General features: G+C 40.5%; 1 protein-coding gene across 8 annotated transcripts in view; it reads left to right on the top strand.

Annotated features, from left to right (window-relative positions):
* The window catches only part of SUSD1 (sushi domain containing 1), a 92987-nt gene that overhangs the window by 60265 nt on the left and 20637 nt on the right, over nucleotides 1-12085 (top strand). For all 8 annotated transcript variants that reach the window (XR_005292898.2, XM_038401535.2, XM_043514394.1 and 5 more), the window contains 2 exons: nucleotides 1631-1725; nucleotides 4150-4336. Coding sequence is in view for 7 of the 8 variants with exons in the window: in XM_038401535.2 (XP_038257463.1) it covers nucleotides 1631-1725; nucleotides 4150-4336 (282 nt within the window). In the remaining variant the exon portion in view is untranslated. The remainder of the gene's footprint in view (nucleotides 1-1630; nucleotides 1726-4149; nucleotides 4337-12085) is intronic.

Below are 12085 nucleotides of genomic sequence, written 5' to 3'. Positions count from 1 at the left end.
ACCTAGGGAAAAGGGACCTGCTTAACCTGGGACTAATATATCAGCCTTCTATCACTCTCCTGTAGCCATCTGGCCAGACCCTGTCACAATAGTAAAATTTCAAAGCTATATTAAGTCAATGTTCAGTTGTAAACTTTTGAAAGAACCCCCATAACGTTTTGTTCAGAGTTATGAACCACTTCCATTCCCGAGGTGTTCGTAACTCTGAGGTTCTACTGCAACTGATGTTGTTCTCTTCACGCACATCTTTATGCTTAAGAATTGCAACAGCGCATCATTTTTTTCATAGTGGATGTGCTGCAATGGCTAAGCATAACTGTATACACTAAGGATACTGTATTGGAATTTCTTTGCCTTTGTTTGTCCAAATGGTACCCTCAGAAATCTAAGTGTTTTTGAGTGTGACTGTGAAGTAATGAATATTTTAAAAATACCTTCCTGATGAGCTGATACTCCATGTGCTAAGTGTTTTTGAGATACTGTTTTTGAGGAATGTAATCTATATGAATAGTACTGTTCTTTCAGTGGAAAGGTAGGTCTTAGTTCCTAAACAAAACTTGTGTATGTTGTTTTTGGCTCATCAAAGCCTGAAACATTTGATGTTTAATATTTTGTTTATTCACGGAAAGGAAGAGGCTTTTTTGGAATATAAGTAGTTTGAGGAATCCCTACCCCCAACTCCACATTTTATGAAAAATGGGGGTAAAGCCAGATTTTCAAAATTGCTTATCACGCATCAGCTCTCACTTAGACACTTGCACAAGTGGCCAGGTTTTCAGGATGTGGGAATACTGGGCATAGCTGGGTACTGAGCACTTTTGAAAATATGACCCCACTTGTGGGTGATGAGCAGTCTTGAAAATCTGGCTCATAATGTTTGTCATCTGCATTAGTGGTGCAAAGAGTTGACATGAGCTGAAAGCAAAATACCCATTGTACTCCAGTACCTACCGCATTGCTCCTCTGGGAAGGTATCTCCAGCAACCAATGCACTTGTACCACAGCAACAGCCAATTGGCACTTTCAGCTCTGCAGTAACACACACAGAATTTACCACTGTCAATAGCGATTCCTTTTGGAAGTGCCACAAAACTCCTGGTGTAATTTGACAAAAAGCCAGGTGCCCATCCTTCCCTCCTACTGGTTTGATGAGAACTGCTCCTATTGTCTGTGTCTTTTGGGCCTGTATGTAGCAGGGAGCAGGTTTTAAAACAGAAATATTTGACTAGTGGAAAATGCTGTTTCCCCAAAGCTGTTACTTACCACTATTATTTTGATTGTAAAAGGAGAGAGCCAAGTTGCCCTTCTAAAACTACATCCAATCCTGGACCTTAGGCAACTGAAGTTTACCTTAATTTGTGGGGAGGCTTTAAAATTCCCTTTAATACTATATTTGTTTTTTTTTTTTTAAACCATAATTTCATTTAAAAAATTTATATCTGATTTACAATATTTGGGCACTCAAAAAGGAATAAGGTTCCACTCCCTCCTAATAACACTGGATCCTCTAAAGTAAAAACAGACTCAGACCATATCATTTAAAGCCAGTCATGATCAATAATGTTACAGGAAGATTTTTTTAAATGTTTTTTTAGTTATGAGGCTTCCCCCTTTCTCACTCTCTCTGCAGTAAAGGAAGCCTTCAGTAATATTCGGATACTTAACGACACCTGCTTGACATGGAGGCGAAGCATAAGGAGCGCTGATAGGAAAGAAATCTATTCAGTAAGTAATACATATTTTGAAGGTTTTATTTAAAAAAAAAATTAAAACACACCAAATATTGGCAGAGTCTTCATGCACTGTTGTTTTTCGGGTCTCCACTCTTCTTGCATGGCACTGAGTCACAGTAACAAGGGAACCTACCATGCAGCATCATAAAAAAACTAAAAGGGCCAGTGGATCATTGTTTGAAAAAGAATACACACAACCATGGTTTTTGTTGTTTCTTGCTCAACTCTGTTTCGTGCTTGTTGTTTGTTTCTTCCTTTCTGCTGCTCTGTTCCTCTCCAGTCTTCAGCAATTCCTCATTCTTTACACAAACTCAAACAGGCCAGTGTGCCTTGCCATGTAGTCTCAATGATCCCCTCAACCCACTGTGGAGCCTCCACTGAAGCTGTCTGTGGTGGGCCCGGGACTGGCTGCTCTTATCTAACGTTTCCACAGTTAGAGATTATCCAGAGTTTATTGCATCCCTCTAGCTGAGGGACGCCTGTGAGATTTAAACAGAGCATGCAGTCTGTTTTTTTCTTACTCAAACAACTGAGAATTGATAGGTGTGAAATTGTTTGTTTTGAGTTATTAACATTATGACTATTTGAGGCCAGAGCAGTGGAAAATACGCATGACTACAAGCATACATACAAGCCCAGCTGCCTATAACTTTGGTTCTGTGAGGGACTGGGCATTCTCATTTCATGTGGATGTAGCATACTTGGACTTTCAGAGAGCCTTGACAAGATCCCTCACCAATGGCTCTTAAGCAAACTAAGCACACAAAGGAAAAGAGGGAAAATCCTCTCATGGATCAGTAACTGGTTAAAAGACAGGAAACAAAGGGTAGGAATAAATGATCAATTTTCATGGGGGAGAGAGGTAAATAGTGGTGTCCCTCCAGGAGTCTGTACTGGGACCAGTGCTGTTCAACATATTCATAAATGGAAAAAGAGTGAAGTGGCAAAATTTGCAAAGGATACAAAATTACTCAATATAGTTCAGTCCAAAGCAGACTGCGAAGAATTACAAAGGGATCTCTCAAAACTGGGTGACTGGGCAACAAAATCGCAGATGAAATTCAATGTTGATATATGCAAAGTTGTGCCAATTAAAAAACATAATCCCAACTACGCATCAATAAGAGGGTTCAAATTGGTTATTACCACTCAGGAAAGAGATCTTGCAATCATGGATAGTTCTCTGAAAAAATCCTCTCAATGTGCACCAGCAGTCAAAAAAGCTAACCATTTTAGGAACCATTAGGAAAGGGATAGATAATAAAACAGAAAATATCATAATGCTTCTATTTAAATCCAGGTACGCCCATACCTTGAATACTGCATGCAGTTCTGATTACGCCATCTAAAAAAGGATATATTAGAATTGGAAAAAGTACAGAGAAGGGCAACAAAAATGATTAAGGGTATGGAACAGCTTCCGTATGAGGAGAGATTAAAAAGACTGGGGGACTTTTCCACTTAGGATATCATAGAGATCTATAAAATCTTGACTGGTATGGAGAAAGTGAATAAGGAAGTGTTATTTACTCCTTCTCATAACACAAGAACCAGGGGTCGTCCAATGAAATTAACAGGCAACAGGTTTAAAACAAACAAAAGGAAGTACTTATTCTCACAATGCACAGTCAACCTGTGGAACTTGTTGCCAGGGGGATGTTGTGAAGGCACAGAGTTCAAAAGAAAATTAGATTAGTTCTTCAAGGGTAGGTCAGTCAATGGCTATTAGCCAAGGTGGTCAGGGGTACAACCACATGATCTGAGTGTCCCTAGCCTCTGACTATCAAAAGCTGGCAGGGGATGATGAGATTGATCACTCAATAATTGCCTGTTCTGTTCATTCCTTCTGAAGCACCTGGCAGTGGTCACTGTCAGAAGACAGGGTAGTGGGCTAGATGGACCATTGATCTGACCCAGTAAGGCTGTTCTTATGTTGACTTCAGTAGGATTTGATAGTAATGAACACCTTTCAGGATCAAGTGATAACTGTATAGCATGGAAGTAGGTTCGCTTTTGTAAATGTACTATTTCTGCAATGAAGATACTTGAGTAGGCTGCTGGTTTCTGTTAGCTGGCAAACTAGCAGTTTTGGGGCTGGGGTTTCTTTACCAAAAAATAAAAACAGGAGGATGGAGGAGAGAAATGAAGTGCAAGAATTAGCTTTGTTATAGTGTTGTTAAAGTTTAGCCACAAGCATGCTGTTTCTTCATAAAACCTGGAAATGTTTTGATTATAGTAACGCTCAACAAATTTAATACAGTATGTTTATATGCACATGTAGATTTTCAACAAAGATATGGTAAATTACTTTTTCATAAAGTTTATGATAAATGGTTTAGTTAGAGTATCCCACAAATTGAACCCATGCGAAGTGTCAAAGCCTTCCATTTTCAGCACTGTGATTGTCTCATTACAGTTTTGCATACAGGGTCGACGTTGGTATCAGAAGGAGTTCTTTCATGAAATGACCTTTAACCTCACCACTTACGGACAGACTCCAGAGGTGTGTCTTGATTTGCGCCCAGGCACCAATTACACTGTGAATATTTCCACGGCAGCTTTGGATCTTTCTGTGTTAGTTTCCATGACAACTCCAATTATTGGTACGTCCTGCTGTTTGGTTTTTTTTAACAAGATGACCACTTGAGTGTGAGTGCTTCGCCTAAATGGCAATATTGACAACTGACTTGAACTTAGTGTCTCAGTGTGGATTGTTGAAAAACTCCTGCCTTGTACTCAAAAACTGTAATCTAATTGTTACAGATTTCATGCTGTTTCTTGTTGAGTCAGCAAATCCCAAAGCATGGGGACAATGGCTGTCATGTGTTTTTAAATGTCACTTCAGCATCACAGGGTAGCTGGAAAGGAAGGATGGGCCAGTGATTGGGACTCTAGCCTGGAACTCTGGAGACCTAGTTCAGTCCCCTGCTCTGCCATAGACTTCCTGTATGACCTTGGGCAAGTCACTTAGTCTTTGTGTGCCTCACTTCCCCATCTGTACAATGGGGATAATGGCACTGCCCTGCCTCACAGGGGTTGAAAGATTGTGAGGTACTCATACTATGGTAACAGGGGCCCTATGAGTACCATAGACAGTTAGTGCTCCCAATGGTGACATTAAAAGGTATTCCAGAAAAAAGGCACGGTTGGCAGAGGAGGAGAAAGAGCATGTTATGCTTTTATTTTAATTGTCATTTGCTTCCAGAATTTTTGTTCCATAAAGAAAACTGCACTAATAAAAATCTTCATCCTTTGAGCTCATTTTGATTCCAGTTAAACTGGTTTAAATTCGGACATTTTTGTACTGTTCCTATGCTGAAAAGCTTCTGGGTTAGATTTAAAAAAAACAATAACACAGTGAAACACTACCTTTGGTGCTGGCAGCAGACTGATGAGACAGAGGAAACCTAGCAAGCTCTTTGAATTTTGTAACTATGTTCAGCCACTAGGTGCAGCTGTTTATCTGCTGGATGCCCAATGAAGAACTAGGGAGCTGTTTATGTGGTGTTTTCCAAATCGTGAATACTTCAGTACTTTATTAATAGTAAATCTTAGCTTTTAAGATATCATAGAAGGAGGGAAAAATCTCTTCCCTGAGTGCGAAAGGTATTGTGTAAAGCACACAGTGTTCTGGATCACTTTAGCGAAGTACAGCAATTATTGTTTGATTTTTTGCTTGGAAATTGCCTAGCTGTCATTCAAAAGTAGTGAATTGTTGTATCTGTTCATGAGTTTTGTTAAAACAAAGCATATCCCGGAATTTGATTGATTGAGATGCTTTTGAATACACACAGTTATAACCTGTAGGCATTCCACTTTACGTTGTCATCCTATAAGAGTTCACAAGCTATGCAAGAGTGGAGCAATTCATTACTTGTTCAGAAGACCTGTACAGAATACTTTCTAGCAGGTGCTACATTTGATGATTTGGTACCTGGCATGCTTCTCTTTGAGCTGAGTTAGTACTAAATAAATGCACCAGCATAGTCCTGGGTGAGGTATCTGTAGAGCCCTGCACGGATACAAATTGATATCCGTGGTTGCAGATATAAATTTGTATCCGCACAAGGCTGTAGGTATTTGGTGGAGAGGCATAAAAATTTGGTCATGACTGCTTATCAAGCAAGATCTCATTAAAAGGCCCATTTTACTTTTTTATAAAAGTAATGGTGTTTGAGCCACTTTCGATTTACCTCCCACATTTAAATTTTATAAAATTACACAATTTAGGATTAATAAAACTTTCCATTATTTTTTTTTAAAATTCCAACAACAACAGTATTTGGTATGGATTTCAGCTTTCTCCAGCAGTGTTTGCAACCCAAATGTTGTAACATTGTTCTTGTTAATGACAGCTGGGAAGTGAAACTGACCCGTCTGTTTTGTAATCCAGGGGGAGTGAAATGCAAAAAGTAAACAAAGACCATTAATGATGAAAACTAAATTAGATTTTTAACTTTCTTTCCATATTAATAATTTTAGCTGCTTTCGTACCAGTGTAGAAGCATTTCAAGTAACTTGCCTAACGATGTCCTTTTAACTTCTGTGCCATGCCTGGGAAATTGTAGTCTTCCTACCTAAATCCCTCCTGCAGTTTATTTAGGATATAGTATTCTTTACTTTCTGTCTTGCACTGCTGTGTGGCACTGTTATGAGCTGCTGAATCAGGGCTGGTCTACGCTACGGGGGGGCTCAATCTAAGTTATGCAACTTCAGCTACGTGAATAACATCTAGATCTACTTACCGCGATGTCTTCACTGTGGTGTGTCGACAGGAGATGCACCCCCGTCGATTCCCCTTGTGCTTTTCGTTGAGGTGGAGTACCAGAGTCGACGCTAGAGCCATCGGCGGTTGATTTATTGTGTCTATACTAGACATGATAAATTGACCCCTACTGGATTGATTACTGCCCATCAATCCGGCCGGTAGTGTAGAGAAGTCCTCAGATGGCTGTACTTTTGTGGTGGTGGAGATATCCTAATTTGTATGCCACTTTAAGCTTGTTAAAGTGTTTTGTGGCCCTTTGGGATCAAAAGTCCTATATAAATGTAAGATACTTCAGAAGCTCAAATGCTCTAAGGAAGCTGAAAGACTGAAACAAATGTTTTACTGTGGATGTACTGTAACTGGCCTAACCTTTGTTATCAGGTGATATAGCTACTTGAGGTTGCATGCTGATCTCTTTGGGGAAGTGTAAGAAGGTATAGCCCTCAATTTACCCACAGTTAACAAATGTTCCTGGTGAGTCATGGATTTACATTTCAGAACATAGGATCACTTCAGCTGGTATAAATTCCCATACTTCATTAACTTCAATAGAGCTACCCCAGTTTACTGCAGTTGAGGACCCGGCCCATAGATTCTGTAATGCTAGATGCCCTCTTATAGAGGCACATCATTCCATGGTGACCATGTTCATCTATGGAGGAAATTAATAAGGTTAGAGAGCGTATTTAGTGTGAACCTGTGCCGTATAATTCCCTATTAATGAAAGGTTGCTTTTTGCTCAGACAGAAAAAAGAGAGAGAATCTACAGTGTTGATAAATGTCTGTCAGGAAACCTACCCTGGCTTCAGATATCCTGAATGAGATGATTCATTATGCCTATAATGGGATGTGTGTTTACACAAAAAATGGAATTCAGCAGCTTGGTACTTTCCTTACCACAGGCAGCCTGGCAAGCAGATTCCTTTTTAAATAACTCTGTGATGAGCATGTGATTGTTCTTGTCTCCTGGCTAGTAAAGATGCTCTATTGAGTGCTTCAGAGAGCACTGAAATTCTGTTCCTTTCATATTCCCAGCAGTATCCTTCTTAGGCTGACTTTTCTGCCCTCCCAGCTTGCATAAGAGTTCTTACCATGTGCTCACATAAGATGGGAGCTTGAGTCATGAAAAATGGTTGAGCGGTCATTGCCCAATCGATATTTAAAGATTGGTGATGTGAGCTTTCTGTGTATTGGCCAGAAGGATAGTTTGTGTCTGTTTCTCCTGCTCCCCTCCATTACCCCTCCCCAAAAAGGGCTGTTAAGGTTGTACTGTCTCTGATTCATTATTTCTCTGTCAGAGTTACTGATTGTGTGTAGTCCCAAATGTGTTCTTCTCTTTTAAAGATCATTCGTGAAGAAGATATCCTAGGTAAAACATTGTCGCTGACTATTTCTGAATTTAAATAATTGTCTTTTTTTTTTATAAACACTCACTGGCATTTGAGAAATGGCTAGGAAGAATTTAAGAAATACTGGTCTTAAATGAATAAGCCACAGCAAGGATATGCATCACAGAATCATAGAAGATTAGGGTTGGAAGAGACCTCAGGAGGTCATCTAGTCCGATCCCCAGCTCAAAGCAGGACTAACTCCAACTAAATCATCCCAGCCAGGGCTTTGTCAAAGCGGGCCTTAAAAACCTCTAATGATGGAGATTCCACCACCTCCCTATGTAACCCATTCCAGTGTTTCACCACCCTCCTAGGGAAATAGTTTTTCCTAATATCCAACCGAGACCTCCCCCAGTGCAACTTTGAGACCACTGCTCCTTGTTCTGTCATCTGCCACCACTGAGAACAGCCGAGCTCCATCCCCTTTGCAACCCCCCTTCAGGTAATTGAAGGCTGCTATCAAATCCCCCCTCACTCTTCTCTTCTGCAGACTAAATAAGCCCAATAAGGCCAATGGCTCTGCAATCACATCAGCCAACTCCCTTTGCACCCTAGGATGCATTGCATCTGGCCCCATGGACTTGTGCATGTCCAGCTTTTCTAAATAGTCCTTAACCTGTTCTTTCACCACTGAGGGCTGCTTACCTCCCCCTATATTGTGCTGCCCAGCGCAGCAGTCTGGGAGCTGACCTTGTCGTGAAGACCGAGGCAAAAAAACCATTGAGTACTTCAGCTTTTTCCATCTGTCACTAGGTTGCCTCCCCCATTCAGTAAGGGTCCCACATTTTCCCCGACCACCTTCTTGTTGCTAACATACCTGTAGAAACCCTTCTTGTTACCCTTCACATCCCTTGCTAGCTGCAACTCCAGTTGTGCTTTGTCCTTTCTGATTACACCGCTGCATGCTCGAGCAATATTTTTATACTCCTCCCTGGTCATCTGTCCAAGTTTCCACTTCTTGTAAGCTTCCTTTTTGTGTGTAAGCTCACCAGAGATTTCTCTGTTAAACCAAGCTGGTCACCTGCCATATTTGCTATTCTTTCTGCACATCAGGATGGTTTGTTTCTGTGCCCTCAATAAGGCTTCTTTAAAATACAGCTACCTTTCCTGGACTCTTTTCCCCCTCAATTAGCCTCCCAGGGGATCCTGCCCATCAATTCCCTGAGGGAGTCAAAGTCTGCTTTTCTGAAGTGCTGTGTCTGTATTCTTTCTTCCTTTTGTCAGGATCCTTAACTCGACCATCTCATGGTCACTGCTGCCCAAGTTGTCACCCACTTTTACTTCCCCTACCAATTCTGCAGTTGGTTCCTGCAGCACTTGCACCAGAAAGTTGTCCCCAACGCTCTCCAAAAACTTCCTGGATTGTCTGTACACTGCTGTATTGCTTCTTATGGGAACAGTGTTGGTGGGAGTTTGTGCTGAGTGAATAGATGCCTCCTTCTGATAAACACAGTGCAAACCGCCCTGTAAAAACATTAATCTGAACATGCAACAGTTTCCTGCCATCTAGAAAAGTACATTTTAAAATGCAGATGCAATAAAACATCTGTGTCTGTGAGCCTCTTGAAAAAGCATAAGGAAGGGAGAGAAGATACTTGGAAATCAGTATATTTTGTAACGTTCTCCATGCCAAGCTGATTTAAAAAAATGTACTGTACCTGCAGAATAGCTACACTTAGAAGTCATGGCCAAAATTTTCAAAAGCACTTAGTGATTTTAAGTGTGTCAGTTTTTGGATGCTCAACTTAATACATGTTAAAGAGACCTGATTTTCAGGTTCACTTTTTGAAAATCAAGCCTCACTAGTCTCAAATTGGGCACCCCGTATCACTAGTTACTTTTTGAAATCTCGGCACATGATCTCACTTAATGTTGTTTATTTTTCTAATGTGCCACAGCTGTACAGGTATGTAAAGAATCAACATGGTCCCTGTCCTACAGAGCTTACAGTGTAAATTCTGTGCAAATAATAAAAAAAAAGAAGGCAAATGCACTTTGGAACAGAAGCTTAAGAGCAACAATATGTTTCTTGCAACAACAATAGCACAAGGATGGTGAAATGAGGAGGAGTTGCCCTTGAAATAATAGTGGAATGCTATGCAAAACAAGTGTGTTTGAGAAGAGATTTGAGAGACAAAGATGGGGAACATTTGGAGACCGTAATTAAGAAGGCAATCCCAACATACAGTAGGAGCAGTGTGAAAGAAGGTGTGAAAATGAATGTGTTCATTGTTTGTTCCACCCCCATTGTGCTACAGCCATCACATTATCTCTCAGGCTTTGTGCTGTACAAAATAAACAAAACCTTCAGTTATAGTTGTTTTTAAAAATTGTTTTTCTCGAATAACATTTATTTTCTTGTAACATCCTAAGCATGTCTTTATAAATGCATCTTTCTTGTAAAGTTGGGGTAAACAGCAGGCATATCAACAGAGAGCAGCCAGTGTTAATTTTAAGGAGCACCATCAAGGTTTTTAGACCTAAAAACCAGACCTTCTGGCTGTACTTTGACTTGCAGGCGTGTACATGTCATGTCTACTCCATTGTTTTGGCTTCAGAGAGTAGGATTTTTGTATAATTGAGTACCCTGTCCATTCATTAAAGAGGAACAAGAAGGCAGAGTAAGGGATAATATGACATGTTTGTGTGCTTCTGTCATGATGAAGAAACCCAGCACCTCTGGCTGGTGGGTCACCCAAGAACAGTGGTGAGATGTTAGTCCTCCTGCAGCCCTTGTTTAGGGGAAGGAAATGATGGATTCTTCAGAAAGAGACCAATTTAAAAGAGGAAATTTTAACCCTTAGGCCACTAGCTAACCACCAGTTGTTTAACACTTTGGCCAATTTCCTAAGGTTTGGAATGGACCGCTCTGTGTTGGAACACAATGCTTGTTAGGAAGATCCCTGGTCACAGGGAAGTGGAGTTATTGTGTCTGAGTTACTAAAGGGGAACATTTATTGGAGGGGAACTTCCCCTCCAATAAAAACATGCATATTGGGTTCTGTAACCCTTTCCCATATTTTCTCCCCCTCCGCCACACACAGAAACTCTTTAAAAAATAAAAAAAGAAAATGGCAGTGAGTCAAGGTATGTTCCTTCTTTACACTGTGCTTATTGTTAGGAGTTTTTGAGTCCTCAGACCGCTCAGGCGCACAAAGGTAGTGACCCCTCACTCTTCTTATTAAAAATTATTTACATCAGAAATGAATAATCATGAAACTGAAGGTCTAGAAAGAGTTATTTGCCCTAAAGAAATGAATTCCACAGCATTATGTTTCCTCTATGAATAGTTTTGTGATGCCCCTCTCATTCTGGGTTTTTGTCACACATTGCATCCCAAATGGAATTCCGTACCCTTAGGGGAAAATAAAACAGTTTACCATTGTTCCGCTCATGTGCAAGTAGGAATAGAGTTAGGCTAACTCACCTAACTCCCCTCGTGGTTGGGGAATCTTTCATTTATTTTTCTTTTTTCAAATGTTAAAAATTTCTGCCTTCCACTGAGGGAGGAAGGGACTGTAGGAGGCATGTGGATTTACTGTGGATATTCCCTGATATTTCTGCTATCCTGACAGACCCCCAGGGGGTGATGAGTTACAACAAGAATTACAGAGAAATGATTTTCTGTTTCAGTGAAGCAGGCAGGGGGATTGATGACAACCGGTAATATAAATGTATGTTTTTATGTGACAGGGATTTAGTCTCCAATCTTGCAAACATTTATGTGTGATGTATTTAACTTTATATATATATATATATGTGAGTAGCCCTATTGAAGATAATGGTTGCATGAATAAAATTTAAGCACAAGCATAACTGTTGACAGGATCAGCGCCATAAACTAGCCCAATGCTATTGTCTATGAGAGGTTGTATGTGAAATTCTTCCTCGATATATAAACTTAATCTCCTTCTAGTGTATTGTGGGGTTTCTACAGGTCTCTGTTTTGGCCCCTTCCATTTCTCCTTCTGCATCCTGTCTCTGGGCAGTCACATTCACAAATACGACTCCAGCCGCCACCATTACTCTGATAACTTGAAGATTTACTTCTGCCCGCCTGACCTGTCTCCCCCTGGCCGAACCAAAATCTCAGCTTATTTTTCTGACATCTCCCCATGGATGTCCAACCTTCATCTTAAACACAACCTGGCCAAAGCAGAACTCTTAATCATTCTCTCCAGTCCTCCAGGACA

This window comes from Dermochelys coriacea, chromosome 5 (assembly GCF_009764565.3).
Source record: "Dermochelys coriacea isolate rDerCor1 chromosome 5, rDerCor1.pri.v4, whole genome shotgun sequence".
Classification (NCBI taxonomy): Eukaryota; Metazoa; Chordata; order Testudines; family Dermochelyidae; genus Dermochelys; species Dermochelys coriacea.
Note: the sequence above shows the minus strand (reverse complement) of the source record. Positions and strands in the feature narration are given on the sequence as shown.